The 20,526-nt window shown below is 38.4% G+C and overlaps 2 protein-coding genes across 3 annotated transcripts in view; one reads left to right on the top strand and one right to left on the bottom strand.

The window, feature by feature from the left end:
* The window catches only part of chordc1b (cysteine and histidine-rich domain (CHORD) containing 1b), a 15,226-nt gene extending 11,579 nt beyond the window's left edge, over positions 1-3,647 (top strand). Inside the window, exons 8-11 of the mRNA XM_047379510.1 lie at positions 62-167; positions 308-427; positions 537-599; positions 2,469-3,647. Of these exons, the coding sequence (XP_047235466.1) occupies positions 62-167; positions 308-427; positions 537-599; positions 2,469-2,645 (466 nt within the window). The 3' untranslated portion in view covers positions 2,646-3,647. The remainder of the gene's footprint in view (positions 1-61; positions 168-307; positions 428-536; positions 600-2,468) is intronic.
* Positions 3,536-20,526, bottom strand: LOC124876592 (tyrosinase-like). Of its 2 annotated transcripts, none has more exons than XM_047379508.1 (5): positions 19,650-20,526; positions 18,317-18,533; positions 8,834-8,981; positions 8,557-8,738; positions 3,536-6,783 (listed from the first exon to the last, which is right to left on the bottom strand). In XM_047379508.1, the coding sequence occupies exons 1-5, from the start codon at positions 20,469-20,471 to the stop codon at positions 6,530-6,532; spliced, it is 1,623 nt and encodes a 540-aa protein (XP_047235464.1). In that variant the 5' UTR covers positions 20,472-20,526; the 3' UTR covers positions 3,536-6,529. The 2 variants fall into 2 exon arrangements, with proteins under 2 accessions (XP_047235464.1, XP_047235465.1); XM_047379509.1 differs by having other exon boundaries at positions 8,659-8,738.

Genomic DNA, 20,526 nt, shown 5'->3' with positions numbered 1-20,526 from the left:
TCAGTAGACCTTCTCTTGTGGACACCTTAAAAGAATGATAATTCCTCTCCTGCCTCTCCAGGATGAAATACTGGAGCTGCTGTAAAAGGAAAACCTCTGACTTTAACACCTTCCTGTCTCAGGAGGGCTGCACAAAGGGAGCACATCTATGGAGGAAAAAAGATGTGGTAGGTGTGCCAGCTTGACAGCAATTGATCATTTTGTGGTGCAGGTCTTTGAGGAGCCTTGGGTAGAACTCCATCTAGTGGTTTCTGCAGTAAAGGTCAGTTGAATTGTGAGCAGCACTTTAACTGAAATCTCTTTGTAGGGGAAGAAGGTGGTCCCCTGCCGGTTTGACTGGCACCAGACAGGGACACAGGTCATCATTTCTATATATGCCAAAAATGCCGTCCCTGAGCTAAGCTATGTGGATGCCAACAGCACCATGGTGAGACTCTCTCTACTCTCTCAGACAATTTCTGTGCTTTTCTTAACTGCTTGCAGTTTTATTTTTGGTCATTTTAAATTAAATGTCCTTTTTTTTTTTTTTTCCTCAGCTCAACATCCACATTATATTTGAAGGTGAAAAGGAATTTCATCAGAAGATCAGCTTGTGGGGAGTAAGTAGAGTTTTATTCTAAAATGTACATCTTGTTACTTTGGGTATTTGCAAGCTCAAATCCAAAGGGCTTTTAGCATATTGCATTTAAAGTAAAATTTGTTAAAACCCAATATAGTGTAGTAAACCTTTATCAGTTGCATTTATGATCTATGTATTCTGTATATAGATCATTTTCTAAGGATTTGACAGTAAACTAGAGACACTAGAGTGATGGGGAGCTGATTGCTCATATTGTTGCAACGCAGTGCGACTTAAAATTACCAGATGATATTATAACCACCTTTAATAACTATCTCAGCTGATTGTGTAAAGTTTACTACAATAGAAAATATTCACCAAGCACTTAAAGTAGAAATCACTGACTATTATAGTAAAAAGAAAGTACACCCTTTGTTAGGTTTACCTTTTCAACTTGGTAATGATCTGATGACTTGCAGGGATTTGCTACTGATTAGGACTAAAGCAATTAATCAGATTAATCGAAAATAATCAATTATTGAAATTATCTTCAGCCAATTAAGTAATCAAAATAATCATTAACTCGAATATACAGACTCTGAAACATGCCATTTGCTGAAAGAACAACTCACTCAGGGCAGTAATTAGGCCAAAATTGTACAAATAATATTTATATTTTGCCTTTACGATGAAAAACCTTCTTTGTCTGTACAAATTCTCTATCCAGAACCCCTCCAATGGCTTAGGTTTAGCTTCACCTGGTTCAAATTCTGTAAAAGGTCTCCTATGAAGCACCTTTTGCCGTCTGATTATATAGCGTGCACTTCAATTAAGAGACGGTCTTGAACACAAACAAATCCAGATGCATAATGGGTTATTCCAAGCAAATGTTTTCCTTGTACATCCCTTTCAATGTGTGCACGTTCGAGCTCCAAACTCCTCCACTGACACACCTCCATTCAAATATGCAGATAGATGTAAATATGCCCTGCATGTGTGATTCTCCTCTCTTCATGTCTACATTTGGTAAGAGAAGAAGCCATTAAATTCATTTTCTCACCAAGTAGCCACACCTCACCAGCTTGTAGTCTATATTTCATTTGTACATTGATTGAATAAAAATGCTTCCTATGTAAAAAAATAACCATATAATTTTCCCATTATAACGATTTGTGCACAGTCGGTAGCTCCAATTAGGAAAACCCATTCTCTACAAATTGTACTTTGTTGGCCTGTTAACCGCATTATGTCGAAATTGTTGTACCTTGCCGTCATATGAGTCCCCTGTCAATAATAGTTAAAATACTACAGTCCGGATCAGTCTGTCAGCTCCAGTTGAAATGCCTCTAGTTTGGAACTTCAGCGTGGTCAGCAGCCGCATGAATACAGGACCGTGACAGCTCTGAGCTAGAGTTGACCTTTGGAGACCTAAAGCAGTTGTCATCTTGTGCCTCCTTGTCTTTTTACACCGCACTATTTAGAGTATTCTGTTATTTTAAAAAAAAGAAAAAGGATACCCCAAAATCATAGATACAAAATATGTAACATCCAAGAAATGAAAGGGGGTGTACTACTTTTTTACTATGGCTGTACATTAGGTAATGCACACTTTGACTCATGACTCTAGAAATATTTATACCCTATAAAAAATTACCTAAAAGATTGAAAAATGTTCTGATCTTGAATCGTTTCATCATTTCTTTCATTACCAAGAGCCCCTGAGCACATGTTCATTTTTTGTTTTGGTGGATCCTTAAAGTAATCAAAACCTTCATTTAAATAAGTCTTAATTTAGGTGAGCATTTGGCTCTTTTTTTTTTTTTTTTGTCTTTACTTAAAAACCCTATGTGTTCATAATCCCTTTTTTAACTACCTTTTTAATGAGTTGCTCTTCGGTCTCACCTTCTAGGTGATAGATGTGACCAAAAGCGTAGTAAACATGATGGCAGCCAAGATAGAAGTTGCCTTGAAGAAGGCCGAGCCAATGTCCTGGGCTCGTCTGGACCTTCCACCTCCTGTCACCGCACCCAAGGAGAATGACAAAAAGCAAGAGGCCGATAGTGACGATGAGGATGAAGACGAATGATGATGCATTCACATCAGGGATATTTTAATTTATTTACCTCTTTGAAGAATGGCCTCTTTCGTAGTGAAAGCATTCTTTTATTTTTCCAACATTCACTGCATTTTTACCGTATCAATCTTTATCATCAGAATTAGTTCTGGCCTTTTTTACATATTTTGGAGTTCATTAAAAGCTTGAGTGCTAGGCAAGTATATTTTACAACTATTTTCACAAAGACAAATGTAGACTTTAGTCAAGTGAGATACCAGCTCACCTGTGTATTTTCACCAAAGTTACCTTTAAAATCAACCTGGCAGTGAGATGAGCATGTTTAGTGTCAGACCTGGACTGCTCACATTAAATATTAATAGGCTGCAGTTGTGACCATAGTTCTATGTCTGATAAAAGATGATTCCACCTGTACATTTACATTGTCTCATAATCGAGAAATCAGAGGAAACACACTTTCAGCTGTGTAATGTCTCGTCATTCCATCTTTTGGTTTCATTTATAGAAAAAATCTAATTTTAAATTTTTTTTTTTTATGTCCTCATAAATTTAGTCCCATGTCTGCATGACGAAAAGAAATATTCTATCAAATTTGAATCCACATGGTGTCTATGCTTGTATAAAATTGAATTTATTGAAAAAATCATTAAAAATAATAGTTCATCCTGGTTTGCTCCAACTTTTATTACAGTAGAAATAAAGTTTTGCTCCAGTCTTTCTTTTTTTACATTATATTCTGCATTTATTTTGTATACTTTTGCTTTGACTGGCTGTAATTCTTGTGACTAGAATGCACTGCGGTTTTAGTGGAAATGTACTGTATTATTTGAGTATGCCAAATGAATACCAAGTATTTCGAGCAAAGTACTGTATCTTTGAAATGAGGCACTAGACAGCATGTGTCTATGTTTAGAATGTATTAAGTTTATTTGGCTTAATGAGACCAGCATAAGAGGAACCTTAAGAGACCAGTTTATTCCAACCTCAAAAATAAATACATTTTGTAAATTCAAAGCTGATTGTTGGTGTTTGTTTAAAAAAAACTAAGGCTTTAAGAATGCTACATTATATGAGAATATTCATTAATACATCTGTCTACCAACCACTGGGAGAACGTGGTATAAAACATTTGCAAAATGAATTGCAATATGAAGTTTTTTGAGAGAATCAACTTTTTAAATTGTTGTGACTGTAAATTAGAAAGCGAAGTACACAGGACTGAGATCACAGTACTAAAGCGAGAGAGAGGGTTAGAAAATGCTCTGAGCATACAACATTTTAAGAGATATTTTGGAAAATCATATTCTAAACTACTGGTGATGATATCCCAGCATATCGTTACTCTGTGTTCCTGCAGTACAGAATTAGAGAAGACAGCCTTCTCTTACTCTGCACTATTAACCTGGAACCATCTGCAAAAGGAACTGAAACTGATCTGATTTTTTGGTGAATTTAATATGCAGATCAAAAATATTGAGAAAATTGCAGTAGACTCCTGCTTCAGTTCTTAATTATGACACTATTTTATCATGCACTTGTACTGTTCTGTATGTATCTTTTATGACTTCATATAATGTTGGAATATGTCTCGTGAAAATGAGAATTAAGTTTAAGATTTATCCTGTATGAATAAAGGTCAGATAAAAAAAAAATATTAAGTACTCTTAGTACTTCAAATATCACTTGAAAGGGCATCGGCAGATATGAGCAGTTGACACCAGCACCAGGTCCTGTCCCTGAGAAATCAATGTGGCTCCTAGGTCTGCAATGTTTCTTCTCCAGCCCGTATGCAGTCTCCATGGTAACCAGCTGGCCGATTAACTGTCGCAGTGTCCATTGATTTTATTACTGCCTCGGGCTTGGAATCAGACATTGACCACATCATATATACACTCAGTTGCCAATTTATGAAGTACACCCGTTTAACTGCTTGTTACAGTAAGTAGACAATCAGCCAATTACATCGCACCAGCTCAGTACCTTTAGGCATCAAGATGTAGTGACAATTACTTGCTGAAGTTCAAACCAAGCATCAGAATGGGGAAGGAAAGGGATTTAAGTGACTTGGAATGTGATATGGGTTTTGTTGCCAGATGAGCTGGTCGTATTTTAGAAACTACCAAGAGATGCAGAATAGCACTTTTGAACAGACAACTTGTCAAACCTTATTCCTAAGAAAGTGATGTAAAAATTTTATAGTTTTTTTTTTTAAATTATTATTATTTTGTGGCTCTAGTGGCTTTTATATTGTAATTTCACTGACAGGAAATGGGCTGGAGAGAGAGAGGGGAAGACATGCAGCAAAGGTCAATTCGGAGTCAAACCCGTGACAGCTGTGTCAAGGACTGTAGCCTCCATAAATGGGTTGCCCGCTTTATCCCTGCATCACCGCCACACCTAAAATTTTGTTTTATGGAAAATCAATGTTTAATGGGGACTGTAAATTGTACATATATAAAAAATAATATAAATTTTCTTTGTTCTGTAAATAGATGAAACAAACACTGCTTCAGCCTCATTTCTGTAATTTTGGGTTGTTTGATGATTGGGTCTTCTCTGATTTTGGGAAATGAACAACATTGAAAAACTTTGAAGCACATGGGTTACAGCAGCTGAGGACCACAGTGATCATGAACAAAAAATAAATAACAGATTTGGTGTAAATATGGAAGCATGGATCCATCAGGACTTGTTTTCTTGATACAATCTGGCTCCCTTACTAACATCTGAGCATTGTGTAAATGTCTCCGCTTACCTGAATATTGTTTCTGACCATGTCCATTCCTTTATGACCCCAGTGTATCCATCTACTGATGGCTCCTCCCAGCAGGATAGTGCATGGTTCATTATGAGGCCTCTGCAGACCATGATAAGAGAATGAGAAGGCAATTCATCCATGGATTCAGTTGTGTTGGATTAGGGACACATGAACAACATGCAGAACCCCAACTCCACTCATCAACTAGGGTCCTAAAAGTTAAAGCCCATGTTGCTTTGCAGAGTAATAGATCATGCTGAAAAACACTGTCATCAAACCTACTTCTGAGTGCTCTCCTATTTATGTTTTCTTTCTTGACATGGAACCCAATGCAATCATTAGTGACTCTGGGAATTTCCTTTTTTTAAGGCAATCTGCACAAAACCAACATTCTGGCATCCTTTCCTTGTCTAATGCAAAATAATGTTGATCACTGCAGAGTGGTTTCATCCAAAGTCTGCAACTCTCCACTTTAGGGCTCTGTTATCTTGCTTTGTTCTTTTTAAATGGTGGTTTACATTAGGCTTTTCTCTATGTAAATCCAATTTACTCCAGCCAGGCTTTTACTGTTCATTTAGCAATACTACATTCTCTCAATTTCAAGTTGTCTTTTATTTAGCTTCCTGATCCTTACAGTTTTTCCTTTTTGCATGTTCTGTTTTGATAAGGAATATATGTAATATTAGCTTAAAGAATACCGTATGTTTTGAGGTACATCCAACAGACACAGAATAGTATGCTCTTGCATAACTTTATGCCATATTTGTAATGTTCCCCATATAAAATAAGTTAAGGTTAGGGTTAGTTTCTATCAGTTATTATGAACCTAAGGCTGAATTTACATAATATATTTGAAGAGAGAACTTTTTTAAGACAAAAGCTTAAGATCACAAATAAGAAGTTGTTCAGCACATTGTTTTCAAGATAACAGCTAAAACTGAAGAATAACCTTAATCACAGAACATGACTTAAAAGCATCTGGTGCGTCCCCTAGTGTTTGGGAAGAATGTGATCCAATTTATTGAGATCCACTTTAAACATAATTTTTTCTATATAAAAACATGCAACAAACATGTTTAGATACTTTAGATGCGTAGATATAAACATAAATGATAGTCGTATTTTTTGCAACAAATGATCACATTGTTTGGTAGTTATGGTGGTTGGTTTCTGTTTCATTGCTGCAGATAAGTGGTTGTTTTTCTGGTAGGGCGAAGACATTTTTCCAACTCCTCCTGCGAGGCCAGGCTTTGCATTGATGTTTAGTGAGTAGGAAAATAACAGCTATGGTCACAGTCAGAAGCGCTCCACAGATCCCTGCAAGCATCAACCAAGGCCACACATCCTTCAACTCGTCCAGGTAGGGGCGCATGGATTCTGCAAGCCTTTGGTCTGCAAGAGGAATGTAGCAAAGTCAGCAAAGTGTGAAAAATGACCTAAAATTCTCTGCTGCATAGGTTAAAAAATGCATTGCAGAAGTATGCATACCCCTTGAACATTTTTACATTTTGACATGTTGCGACCACAGCATTTTAAAGTATTTTAATGGGATTTCATGACAAACCAGGGCAAATGCATAATTATGAAGTGAAGTGAAAAGACATTTTTCAAATTTCTTTGCAAATAAGAGTCTCAAAAATGGGGGAGCATTCTAGCACATGAATATCCTTAGATCTAAACAATTCCATTGCTTTTGCTCTATGTTAAGGGTTGTTGTGCTCCTGGAACCTCCAGCTCAGGTATTTTTCAGCCTCCTGGTTTTCTCCCTCCAGGATTGTATCTATCAATTTTCCCATCAACTCTGACCAACTTATATCTCCCATCTGAAGAAAAATAGAAAGAATATCCCTACAGCATGATGCTGCCACCAAGATCCATGTTACTCTGTGGAAATAAATTGCAGGGCTTGATTTGCAGTGTTAGTTTTCATGTGAACTTTGTCTAATCTACCCAGAGCCACTTTCTTCCATGTGTCTGCAGTGGTAATTGCAAAGGTAATTGGTTGTAGAAGGTTTTTTTACAGGTATCAGAGAAAATGAGGCTGAAAATAAATGCTTGTCACACTTCACACATTTTTTATTTGTAAGACATTTTGAAAACTACGTAGAACCCCAATTCCAATGAAGTTGGGACATGTAAACAAATACACAATACAATGATTTGAAAATCCTGTTCAACCTATTTGTAACACAAAGAGAAACTGATAAACTTTATTGTTGTTTTTTGCAAACATTGCAAAAAAAAAAATATATTGCCCCAAAAGGTTCAGTCGTTCACAAGCAAGCATGAGACAAGGTTCACCACTTGAACAACTGCGTGAGCAAATAGTCCAACAGTGTAAGGACTATGTTTCTTAATGGACAATTGTAAGGAATATGGGGCTTCATCATCTACAGTCCATAATATCATCATAAGATCCAGAGAATCTGAAGAAATCTCTGCATGTAAGCTGCAATGCCGAAAACCAGCATTAAATGCCTGTGACCTTTAAACCCTCAGGAGGCACTGCATCAAAACCGACATCATTCTCTAACAAATATTACCTTGCGGGCTCGGAAACACTTCAGAAAACCATTGTCAGTTAACACAGTTGGTCGCTACATCTACAAGAGCCAGTTAAAACTCTACCATGCAAAGTGAAAAACGTGTATGAACAACACCCAGAAACACCGCCTGCTTCTCTGGGTTCTGAGATGAACTGACACAAAGTAGAAAAGTGTGCTGTGGTCTGACAAGTCCACTTTTCAGGTTGCTTTTGGAAATTATGCATGGTGTGTCCTATGGGCCAAAGAAGAAGGGGACTATCAGGATTGTTATCAGCGCAAAGTTCAAAAGCCTGCATTTGTGATCGTATGGAGGTGTGTTGGAGCCCATGGCATGGGTAACTTGCACATCTGTGGAGGCACCATCTGTTGTTGTTTTATCACAATAAATCCCAATAAAATACTCTGAAATACTTTGAAGTTTTAGGTTTGGAACGTGACAAAATGGGAAAAAGTTTGAGGGGTGTAAATACTTTTAAATTGCACTGTGTATTTTTGAATAATTTATTCTTCATATTAATTGCATTTAGACTGTAAATGAAAAAAGCTGGGATGGTAGAATATCATGTTTTTTTGTTTTTGTTTTGATAAAAACAAGTTTTTAAAAACCTGAGAAACTTACTGGGATCTAACAAATAGGAGTACTCATATCCAAAATCCTTGCTGGAAATAAAGTACTCTTTGTTTCTGTGCAGGGGTATGAATGGAGCCATGTGGTAATCACCATTGTGCCCTATGGGAGCATTAGACTCTGGATACTGGGATGGAGATGGTCTGTGTCTCCTGAGCCATTGTTCATAGATACTTCAACAGAATAAGAAAGCAAATACAGAGCCACTGTTAACTGCAAAAGCATGTATGGTGTTCTCAATTTTAAGTCTGGTGGATGCATTTCTTACCTGTCAACAAATGCATGGTGAAGAAGAAATATGGGATCATTTGCAGAGCCCTGCACGGAAGACATAGATCCATTCATGAACACATGCAGTGCAGCGTGCATACCCATACGAGAACTGCTTCCTAACCCAGTCTGAGGGTCCCCGAATCCTGCAAGAAAAGTACTGGCTGAGCACAACTAGCAAAGAAATCTGGAAAACTGAAAACTTTCGTGTTGCATCATCATCGAATACTATTTCTTTTTTTCTGTTGATTCTTTAGTTTGATAAAACTGGTTTAGAATCATAGCCTTGGATACTTACAATATAAAGCTGAAACTAAGTTCAACCCGCTCCATTTGAATATGTGTAATAAAAATACTCAGCTTTCTGTTGTAGTCGCTCCTTGTTAATACTCTCACATCTTTAAATAAAAAATCATTCATTCAAAACCAGATGTTTTACACTATAAAAAAGTTAAATACTTTTTTTTCTGTCTGTCTACAATCAGACTGAACTTTGTTGGTTTAGGTCAGTTAGGATTACCAAAAATATCTATATTTGTTCTTTGGCCCAAATAAGTCTCTTCTGCTTGTTGCCTGTCCTCAGCAGTGGTTTCCTAGCAGCTATTTTACCATGAAGGCCTGATTCACACAGTCTCCTCTTAACAGTTATTCTAGAGATGTGTCTGCTGCTAGAACTCTGTGTGGCATTGACCTGTTCTCTAATCTGAGCTGCTGTTAACCTGTGATTTCTGAGGCTGGTGACTCGGATGAACTTATCGTCCGCAGCAGAGGTGACTGTTGGTCTTCCTTTCCTGGGGCGGTCCTCATGTGAGCCAGTTTCTTTGTAGCGCTTGATGGTTTTTGCGACTGCACTTGGGGACACTTACAAAGTTTTCCCAATGGTTCGGACTGACTGACCTTCATTTCTTAAAGTAATGATGGCCACTCGTTTTTCTTCACTTAGCTGCCTTTTTCTTGCCATAATACAAATTCTAACCGTCTATACAGTAGGACTATCAGCTGTGTACTGTATTCACCTCCTGCACAACACAACTGTTGGTCCCAACCCCATTTATAAGGCTTGAAATCCCACTTATTAAACCTGACAGGGCACACCTGTGAAGTGAAAACCATTTCAGGTGACTACCTCTTGAAGCTCATCAACAGAATACCAAGAGTGTGCAGAGCAGTAATCAAAGCAAAAGGTGGCTACTTTGAAGAACCTAGAATATAAGACATATTTTCAGTTGTTTCACACTTTTTTGTTCAGTATATAATTCCACATGTGTTAATTCATAGTTTTGATGCCTTCAGTGTGAAGCTACACTATTCATAGTCATGAAAATAAAGAAAACTCTTTGAATGAGAAGGTGTCCAAACTTTTGTAATAGTTTTCTGTCTAAATTTAGGTAGAGGAATTGTAACTAAAGAAAACCAAATCATGTAAAAAAGTCAATTTAACAATTCACATTTTTAAACTTATTCTTTCCCTCAGATAACATATCCGTATAATTGCTCTATAGCAAACACTAAAGAAATGAATGAAGTCTATTTTGTCTGATAACATTTTGATGTGCAATACAGATGCATATGACTTCGTTTTGGCCATGTGGGCTAAGACCCTTTATCCTGTCTAAACCTATTTAGTTTAAAGGTTTTTTTGGCTCTTAATTGTCCTTTATGATCAAGAGATATTTCTAATTCCAACTGACTTGCAGATCATTTGGGGGTTGTGGGGTCAGCAACATGATCATCGTTAGGGTCACATGTTTCCTCAACACACAATCAGATGGACAGCTTGTGTTTTAGTGTCACATGGGCAACCTTTATCCTCTTAGCCATAATGTCAGACACTTTGGGCTAATGAAGGTATGGTATCAGGGTTGGGATTTATGTAGCTTATCAGCAGTGCCACAGAGCATCTTTAACAAAAGTGGTTAAAGTTTAAAATAAACAGCTTCCTCTGTTTTTAACCATGTGTTTACTCTATCCAGAATAGAGTACTCTACCTTTTTTTTTACTGCTCAGGGCAGAAAGAACATTTGCATGTGCTTTGATATTTTATACACACAAAAATTTGAAAAATTTTCAATGAAATCAAAGGTGTTTAACTGCTAAAAAGGATTAGCAACATTAAGACCAGCTTGTACTACCTATAAAACTATGACAATACTCAAGTCAAGTTTATTTATATAGTGCTTTTCAGCAACAAGGCACTCAAGGCGCTGTACATAAGGAAAAACATTACAATGATACAGAAAATCAAACAACAGAGGTAATTAAAAAAATAAAGAGAATATAATGATGAATAAGAAAACGAAAGGAAAATCGAACTATAAACTTAACTAATAATGTTTAGATAGCACATTCAAAGGCCACTCTAAACAAATAACATTTTAATCTTGATTTAAGCTGGACCCTTGGGGAACGCCACGTGATTTTTGTGGTCTCTGATGTAAAGTTACCTACTGACACAAAAAAGTCCCTGTCCTTCAAGTAGGATTTAAACCAGTTGAGTGCTGTACCAGAAAGGCCGACCCAGTTTTCTAGGCGCTCTAATAAAATGGAGTGATCAATAGTGTCAAAGGCTGCACTAAGGTCCAATAATACCAGCACTGTGGTTCTTCCACAGGCTGCATTTATACGGATGTCATTAAAAAACCTTGACAAGAGCAGTCTCTGTACTGTGGTGAGCATGGAAGTCTGACTGGAAGACATCAAAGCAGTTGGTCGTTGTTAGGAAGTTTAACTGTTGAAACACAGGGGAAGTTTGAGATAGGCCTGTAGTTCTGTAGTAGCAGCTTGTCCAAGTTGCTCTTTTTCAATAGAGGTTTGATAATTGTTGTTTTCAGGGCCTGGGGACGTTTATTATTTGTGTTAAATTCAATTCAATTCAGTTTTATTTATATAGCGCCAATTCACAACACATGTTGTCTCAAGGCACTTCACAACAGTCAGGTACATACATTCCAATTAATACTAACCATTGAACAGTGCAGTCAGAGTTAGTTATTTATTCAAATTGGATAAAACGTTTTTCTGTCTAAGGAAACCCAGCAGATTGCATCCAGTCAGTGACTTGCAGCATTCCCTCCTCCCGGATGAGCATGTAGAGATAGTGGACAGTCACTGGCGTTGACTTTGCAGCAATCCCTCATACTGAGCATGCATGTAGCAACAGCAGAGAGGAAAAACTCCCTTTTAATAGGAAGAAACCTCCAGCAGAACCAGGCTCAGTGTGAGCAGCCATCTGCCACGACCGACTGGGGGTTAGAGAGAACAGAGCAAAGACACAAAAAGAACACAGAAGCACTGATCCAGGAGTACTTTCTATGGGAAGGAAAAGTAAATGTTAATGGATGTAGCTCCTTTAGTCGTTTCACCTAGAAAGAAAGAACAGATAAACTCTGAGCCAGTTTTTAGACACAGACCCAGGCCAGGTGTAGCTTCTAGGAAGAGAAAAGAGAGAACAAAGTTAAAAGCTGAAATAACAGCAAATAATGCAAAATTGGAGAGTAGTGTGAGAATGTAGCGTAGAGGGTGAAAGCGGTCATTATGTCCTCCAGCAACCTAAGCCTATAGCAGCATAACTACACAGATAGTTTCAGTTCAGATTGTTTAGTTAAACGGCGGTTATTTACAACAATGTCGTCACAAGGCACCCCACAAAGGGTCCCACTGATGGTCATTGTTATATTAAAAACCACAAGGATTGGGATACCTCCCTCTGTCAGACTGATTATAACCATTGGAAAAGAGAAGGGGTCATACAGGTAGCAGAAATGGAGGGTGTGTTTGCACCTCAACCATAACTGAGCCGGTATTGGCTAAACCTGACTCCCTCTTACTCCATCCAACAGGGAGGGAGAAAGGCTGAGGTAAAAAATAAGGAAGATAGCCTAAGCCACTCTAACGATAAGCTTTATCAAAGAGGAAAGTTTTAAGCCTAGCCTTAAAAGTAGACGGGGTGTCTGCCTCACGGACTAAAACTGGGAGCTGGTTCCACAGGAGAGAAGCCTGTTAACTAAAGGATCTGCCTCCCATTCTACTTCTAGAGACTCTAGGAACCACCAGTAAACCTGCAGTCAAGAACGAAGTGCTCTGTTAGGAACATATGGAACAATCAGATCTCTGATGTATGATGGAGCTAAATCATTAAGGGCTTTATATGTGAGGAGGAGAATTTTAAATTCTATTCTGGATTTAACAGGGAGCCAATGAAGGGAAGCTAAAAATAGGAGAAATATGATCTCTCTTTTTAATTTTCATCAGAACTCTTACTGCAGCATTTTGAATCAGCTGAAGGCTTTTAACTGCATTTGTGGACATCCTGATAGTAACGAATTACAATAGTCCAGCCTTGAAGTAACAAATGCATGGACTAGTCTTTCAGCGTCCCTCCTGGATAGAATATTTCTAATTTTGGCAATGTTCCGAAGATGAAAGAAGGAAATCCTAGAAATCTGTTTAATATGGGATTTAAATGACATGTCCTGGTCAAAAATAACACCAAGGTTTTTTACTTTATTACCGGAGGTCAATTTAATGCCATCCAGGTTTAGTGATTGACTAAGCAGTTTCTTTTTTAAAGACTCCGGTCCAAAGACGACAACTTCTGTCTTGTCTGAATTTAGAAGCAAAGAATTTAAAATCATCCAAGTTTTTATATCTTCAAGACATGCTTGTAGTCTATCTAACTGGTTGGGCTCATCAGGATTTATGGATAAGTAAAGCTGAGTATCATCAGCGTAAGAGTGAAAATGTATCCTATGCTGCCTGATAATTTGACCTATTGGAAACATATATATAGTAAAGAGAATAGGCCCAAGTACTGAACCCTGTGGTACTCCACAATTAACCCTGGAGTTTAAAGATGATTTATCATTTACATGAACAAACTGGAATCTGTCAGACAGATAAGATTTAAACCAGCCTAGCGCTGTTCCCCTGATCCCTACAGAATATTCTAGCCTTTTTAAGAGAATATTATGATCGACTGTATCAAATGCAGCACTGAGATCTAAGAGGACAAGAACAGACACAAGTCCATTATCTGAGGCCATAAGAATATCATTAGTGACTTTCAGCAGAGCTGTTTCAGTGCTATGATGATCTCTGAAGCCTGACTGAAACTCTTCACACAGGTCCTTGCTGAGTAAATGCTCACACATTTGATTAGCAACTATTTTCTCAAGAATTTTAGATAAGAATGGAAGATTGGATATAGGTCTGTAATTTTTCAAGTCATTTCGATCAAGCGAAGGTTTCTTAAGTTAAAGTTTTAATTACAGCTAACTTAAAAGCCTGTGGTACATATCCATTTACTAAAGATAGATTAATTAAGATTGTCACAAATCAGGTCACTAACTAGCAATGTCTTTGAAGAGAGAGATCTTATGTTCAGTAAGCCACATTTATTTGTTTTATTTTTCTTTTTAGTCTGAGTTGTGTTTATTTTTATGAGATTTTCCTGATTTCCTCCTTTTAGATAATTTTTTAATCTATTCAATTTTGGCCGTGGGCAAGACACTGTCTTTATAGGGTAATGGCTGGGTAGCAGTACAGAAGCTGCAGAGAGGAGTGTTAAACTACGACCTTGCATCCTGGTCTGAACTCTGGGTTGTCAGAGTTTTGGAGAACTAATAAATTCGGCCAGATTCCTAGAAAGAAGAGCTGCTCCATCCAAAATGGGATGGGCTTAACATGTCGTCACTGGTCCGATCGGGGAGGGGAGTAGAGAAAATTACGGAGTCCAACATTGTTTTGGCAAACTTACACACCGAAGCAACACTAACTTTGGTGACCTCCGATTGACATAACCGGGTGTCATTACCACCAACGTGAATAACAATCTTACTGTATTTACGCTTATCTTTAGCCAGCAGTTTCAGGTATGATTTGATGTTGCCCATTCTGGTCCCTGGCAGACATTTGACTATGGTCGCTGGTGTCTCTAGTGCCACGTTTCTGACTATGGAGATGCCAATTACCAGAGTTGGCTTCTCAGTGGGTGTGTCGCTGAGCGGGGAAAATCTGTTAACGCAGATGGGTTGGTGGTGACCTGTGGGCTGGGATCTAGGACTATGCTTTCTACGTACCGTCACCCAGCCGGCCTGAGGCCCTGGCTACGCGGGCTCTGCTGGAGGAAATCAGATGACCATTAAATCAGATGTTATTACGGGCAAAGCTTTCTTAAGGAAAGCTGTGGGTAAAACATCAAGACAGCAGGAAGAAGAGCTTAGTGGCTGTATGATTTCTTCTAAGTTTTTGTAGTTTATTTGGTGAAATTGCGAAATTTTGTCAAAATCAGTTCTAGTTGGAGACAACATTGGTACTGGAGTTGATGTGGATATGCTGACTGCCCCTCTGATCTTTTGGGTTTTTCAGTGAAGAAGTTAGCAAATTTATTGCAGGCCCTGATAGAGTGGATTTCAGATGCTACAGTTACAGGAGGGTTTGTTAACCTGTCGACCGCGGCAAATAATGCACGAGCATTGTTAATGTTTTTGCTGATGATCTCAGAAAAGAAAAACTCCCTTGCAGTTTTCAGTTGTAGGTTATACCTGTATATTCTCTCTTTATAGATAATATAGTAAACCTGGAGTCCAGTCTTTCGCCACCTGCGTTCAGCTTTTCGACACTCCTTTTTTTCACTTCTGACTGGTGGAGCACTTCTTTACGGAGACATTTTCTTCCCAGAAACGACTTTCACTTTAATTGGAGCAATTGAATCAATGATATCTGAGATTTTAGAATGAAAGTTGTCTACCAGCTCATCTACTGTGTTACAGGGCAAAGTGGAGGTAGAAGACTAAATCTGGTTAAAGGTTTCAGCAGCACCGTCCTTAAAGATGCGTTTTCTTATCATGTCTCTTTGGCAAACTGAGTCATTGCAGATGATGCTTTCAAAAATAACAGAAAAGCGGTCAGATAGGGCAACATCAGTTACAGACACCTTGGAAATGTTTAGACCCTTAGTGATGATCAAGTCCAAAATAACATAAATCTATTGAACTTGTGTTCAATTGAACATCTGTCTTCAGGATTGTCCATGTGAATGTTGAAGTCTCCCACAATTATTAAACAGTCATAATCAACACATATCACAGATAAAAGTTCCTTAAAATCACTGAAAAAGTTTGTTTTGGACTTAGGAGGCCTGTAAATATTCAAGAACATGGTTCGGACCGGGCTCTTTACCCAGAGAGCCAAATATTCAAAAGAGTCAAATTTGCCCAGAAATACTTTTTTACATTTTAGTAAATCTTTAAACAAAGTGGCCCCCCCTCCACCTTTTCTTTGCTGTCTGCTCTCACAAAGAAAATTGTAGTTTGGAGTAGAGGGGGACACGGGAGTGTATTTTCTCTCCTGTCCCATCCCGCTCACACAGAAAAATGTCTTGTCCCATCCCAATCCCAGGCCAGCATAACAAAAAAAATCCTGTCCCGTCCCACTCCTGGTAAATTGACTCCCACTCCCATCCCGCTCCCATTTAGATCGACTCCCACTCCTGTGCTACTCCCATTTTTGTTTTCTTCATTTAGTCTTTTGACAATTTCTTTCTTTGAAAGACCAGTTAGGTCCCTGTTTTTAGTTGTAGTAAAGGCCAGTTAACGTAAAAAGAATAATAATGAAGAAATAATAAAATATCAAACAAGAAAACAGACCATGCCTATCTTAGCTGAATAAACAAAATGTACATAGTTGTATTTTACTCATTTATTAAGTGATTGTTTCCTTTGAACAATGACATTACTTTTATTTTTCAAATGGCTGAAACGAAAGAGAAATGCATCTAGCAAGAGAACTGTACTATGTGAACAAAAGGGCAAAAAGGCATTACCTTCATAATTTAGAAACTGTACCTCAATGGTTCACAGCCCTGGTCCTCAGGGACCTCTTCCCTGCAAGTTTTAGACGTGTGTCTGCTCCAGAACACCTGATTCAAATTCTGACATGACCTCCTATACAGGCATCAAGAATGGAGGGTCAAACTGGACAAAATTAATACAATAAAATCATCATAAAATAAATAAATGTTGTGAATGTCCCATAAGTGAAGTGAATGTAACATGAAAGAAATGTAACATTAAATGTGCCATTAAATTAAAGATACCATTTATTTATTTAATACATCATTAGAAACAATAAATGTACCATTATATCATGAAATGGACTATTATGCAATTAAATGTGCCACTGAATAATTAAGTATAATTTTAAAGACGACATGACGTAATTAGTGGTACACTTAATATTTAATGATGTATTAAATAAATTGAACATTTAATGGTACATTCAATTTTTTTCTATTTCACAACATATTTATTTAATATCTTCCCGCAATGAAGCCTTTCTACGGAGTCCGCAAGGGGACAAGGGGGGATTTTTTTTCTTTTGCGTCACCCTCTAGTGCACATGCAGCAATTTTGTTGGTCAGATGAGACTTGACACATGTTGGTACTTTTGGTTTGATAAATGAAGAGATGCAGGGCTGATTTAATCCAGAATCTGTTTTACAAGTGTCCCTTCATCACTGGTGAACTTGATTACGACTAAATACGTTTTACAAGCAGCAGACTGCGTGTTATCACCGCTACATTCAACTCTCCTGAAGTTTGGTAATATTTGCGACTTTCCTGTCAGCTCTATGAGTTTAATAGATAAGTCCTTACTTCTGACTTTACGTTACAAATCCAATTTTACCACGTCCAGTTCTCCACCTCTGTTTGCTCCCTCCATTCTGAACGCGGGTGGAAAACATCGAGCAGAAGCACTGTTGGCTTGTGGGTCGTGTAGTTCGTTTGACTCACATTATAGTATAGGCTTCTTGGAAAAAAACTACACAATGGCGGCGTCGATCCAAGTTTTTTTTTCTTAAAGTTTATAACAAAGTCTCAGTTTTACATTTCCAAAGACAATTGATCCTAGTTTGTTTTCCCTCCTATTGGTTAGCTCCCGCTCCCGTTCATTCTTTATCCTGTACCGTCCCAATCACGTGATCTTTACTGATGCTGTCTCCCGTCCTGCGGGATTCTCATGGGAATCCCGTGACCCTGGGACTCCCGAAAAAATGTCAGCCTCTACTTTGGAGGCGTCGCCTCTATCAGAATGGGAGCTTCATTAAATTCATGTAACCATGTTTCTGTTAAAAACATAACATCAAGATTGTGGTCAGCAATGAAGTCATTGATTAAAAATGATTTTCCTGACAGAGATCTAATGTTCAATAAAGCCAGTTTATATGACTCAGTTGCTGATATTAACTCTGTGTCTGGTTGTACCTGACAGTTTATGGTGTTTTTTGATTGTTTATTACTGTCTTTTATCCTTTTGGCTTTGTTCTTTCTGTCACGTATAAGCACAGAGATTTTACAGCTATCTCCTATTATAGGAGATACTTGGCAATAGGCAATTTATGTCAGACATATTTTTAGTAAGATCAACAGTTTAAGTCAGAGTGCATGTTTGTGTGTTCGCCATCAAGCTCTGCCTATCTGACCTTCCAGGGTGTTCCTGAAGCTCATGTTGGCAGTGCGGTCCATTGCTCCAGTGTCGTAGTTGGGGAGACTGAGAGTGAACTCCACCTCTGCAGAAGTTGGTAATCTTTCTACTAGACTTCGATTGTGATTTCCAGGGTTACGGCGCAGAGGGCCTTCATTCCTGGCATTGCACAGAACACCCCTATTATTGTACTCCTCAGCCTGGGAGCACAGCACCTGTAGTAGCAGAGGACAGAAAGAGAAAATTAAATCTCAAACCCCTCAAAATTCAATATTCATTGGTTAGTAATTGGAGGATAAAGAGGCTTTGATAGGTTTGAAACACAAATATGAGTTTATATTTTGTGTCATTGTGCTTTTAGAAGACCCGGCTATATAAACTGTAAAATCTTCATTTTATTCTTATTGTTAACTTTAATAATAAAAGCTTAAACAAATTGATTTGGATAAGCAAATAAGGTTGGGTAAATCTAGTTGGTTCAATTAATCATTTCATCAGGAATGTGTTGTAATTATGTATTGATTTAGAAAGCTATCCAAACCAACCTGGGAACTCTTTCATGTATGCCATTTTCATCCAGTTGATTGTTGAGTCATGAACACTAACCTTAACTGAGGCAAATGAGGTCGGCAGTTCATTAGATCTTGTTCTGGGTTTAATAACTCCGAGATTAGTCATCGATGCCCTCTTGGATTAGTTTTGATAGGTTGGCCACGCCTGCGAAGGTTCACCACTGTTCCATGTTTTCTCTGTTTGTAGATAATGACTCACTGTGGTTTGCTTGTGTTGTAAAGCCTTAGAAGTAGCTTTGCATCCCTTTTCACACTGATAGATGTCAATAACTTGTTTTCATCTGTTTTTTTCGTTTCTTTAGATAGGGGCGTGATATGTTGCTGATCTTTTAGCTTACTCAGACAGGTTCCATTTAAAAGACCTCCTGATTCTACAGTTCTGTCAGCAAAACAAGAGGTCAATCACAGTTAATTCAAGATTTTTTAAAAGGGGAAATGTTTTATTTAAATCTTTTGAATATTTTCACATAGGGCCAGGTTAGTTGGAAAATCTTTTTTCTCTGAACAACTTTTTTTTCCTCAAATAAGATATTAAAAATATGTTCAATGATCAGAAACATCTCAGTGTGACAAAAAAAAGCCATACCAGGAGAAGTCTGTAAGGGGGTAAACAATAACATATTATATTTTCTCCCAATTTTGGATAAATGGAAGAATTATGCAAATGCAAAAGCAAATTTTTTTATTAAATTGACAATTTTTCTTTCAATGACAATTTTTGTATAAGGAAAATAAAAATAAAAAACATGCTTTTTTCACCTTCCAAGAGGAGAAGACCGAGCTTGACCTAATAAGACTGGGGTCCTGGGGGCTCTGGGCTCCCATCAGCTCATCAGTGCACACATCACAGCCCTGGGCATCCCTCCAATCCCAGTAGGGAATGGAGAAATTCACATCTCCAGTCAGCTTTCTGATCTCATGTTCCCAGTGTAGCAAGTAAACACGGTGCCACGGTGGAAATGCAGGGGCCCAGTGTGCAAAGTCCACATCTCTCCAGACATTCCCTGGCCCGCCTAACTGTGCATTGCGGGACACATAGTAATGCATCCAGACAAACACATCATACACAGATACATCAGCAAACATCGGATTGGAGCCATTCACCATCTCCGTGTAGGTCCCCGTTGCAACAACATAGTCTCTGCTGACTGTCTGCTTGGCTAGGTTCAGGTAAGAAATAAGTCTGTTTCTCTCAGCCCTGGTCAGATGGAATATGTTCCTCCTGAGAGACTCTCTTCTTTCGTCGCAGTTTTCCCCAAAGTAGCCAAACCTGCAGTCCCCACAGTTAAACCCCATAAAGTTCCCTGCACACTGACAAGTCCGGTTGTAGAAAACCAAAGGCCACTTCTCTCGATCGTCTAGCCCCGAGAAGGGGTACTGCGGTCCGTCGGGCTGCTCTGAGATCTCCACATCCTCACAGGAGCCCCTGCCCGACCAGGCACCACAAGCCGAGCCATCCCCCTCCCAGGCTGGGCAGCACTCCTTGGTCCGTAGAGAGTCTTCGGTTGTGCAAAGGCGAGGGAACTGTTGATAGGTGGGGGCCAAAGACATCATGAAAATGATAAGTCTTATCCCCCACATCTCAACAGCAAAGATTTTTCCTTTAAGTGGCAAAGCAGACACTGAGATATTAATG

This window comes from Girardinichthys multiradiatus, chromosome 11, assembly GCF_021462225.1.
Source record: "Girardinichthys multiradiatus isolate DD_20200921_A chromosome 11, DD_fGirMul_XY1, whole genome shotgun sequence".
Lineage (NCBI taxonomy): Eukaryota > Metazoa > Chordata > Actinopteri > Cyprinodontiformes > Goodeidae > Girardinichthys > Girardinichthys multiradiatus.
Note: the sequence above shows the minus strand (reverse complement) of the source record. Positions and strands in the feature narration are given on the sequence as shown.

What these genes read in the sequence shown, in the direction of transcription:
- LOC124876592 (XM_047379508.1), bottom strand. Translation starts at nt 20,471, where the DNA reads ATGTGGGGGATAAGACTTATCATTTTCATGATGTCTTTGGCCCCCACC. An exon ending in CTTCAGGAACACCCTGGAAG is followed by an intron (nt 8,982 to 18,316) that starts GTCAGATAGGCA and finishes CTTTTCTTGCAG; the next exon opens with GATTCGGGGACCCTCAGACT. An exon ending in CACCATGCATTTGTTGACAG is followed by an intron (nt 8,739 to 8,833) that starts GTAAGAAATGCA and finishes ATTCTGTTGAAG; the next exon opens with TATCTATGAACAATGGCTCA.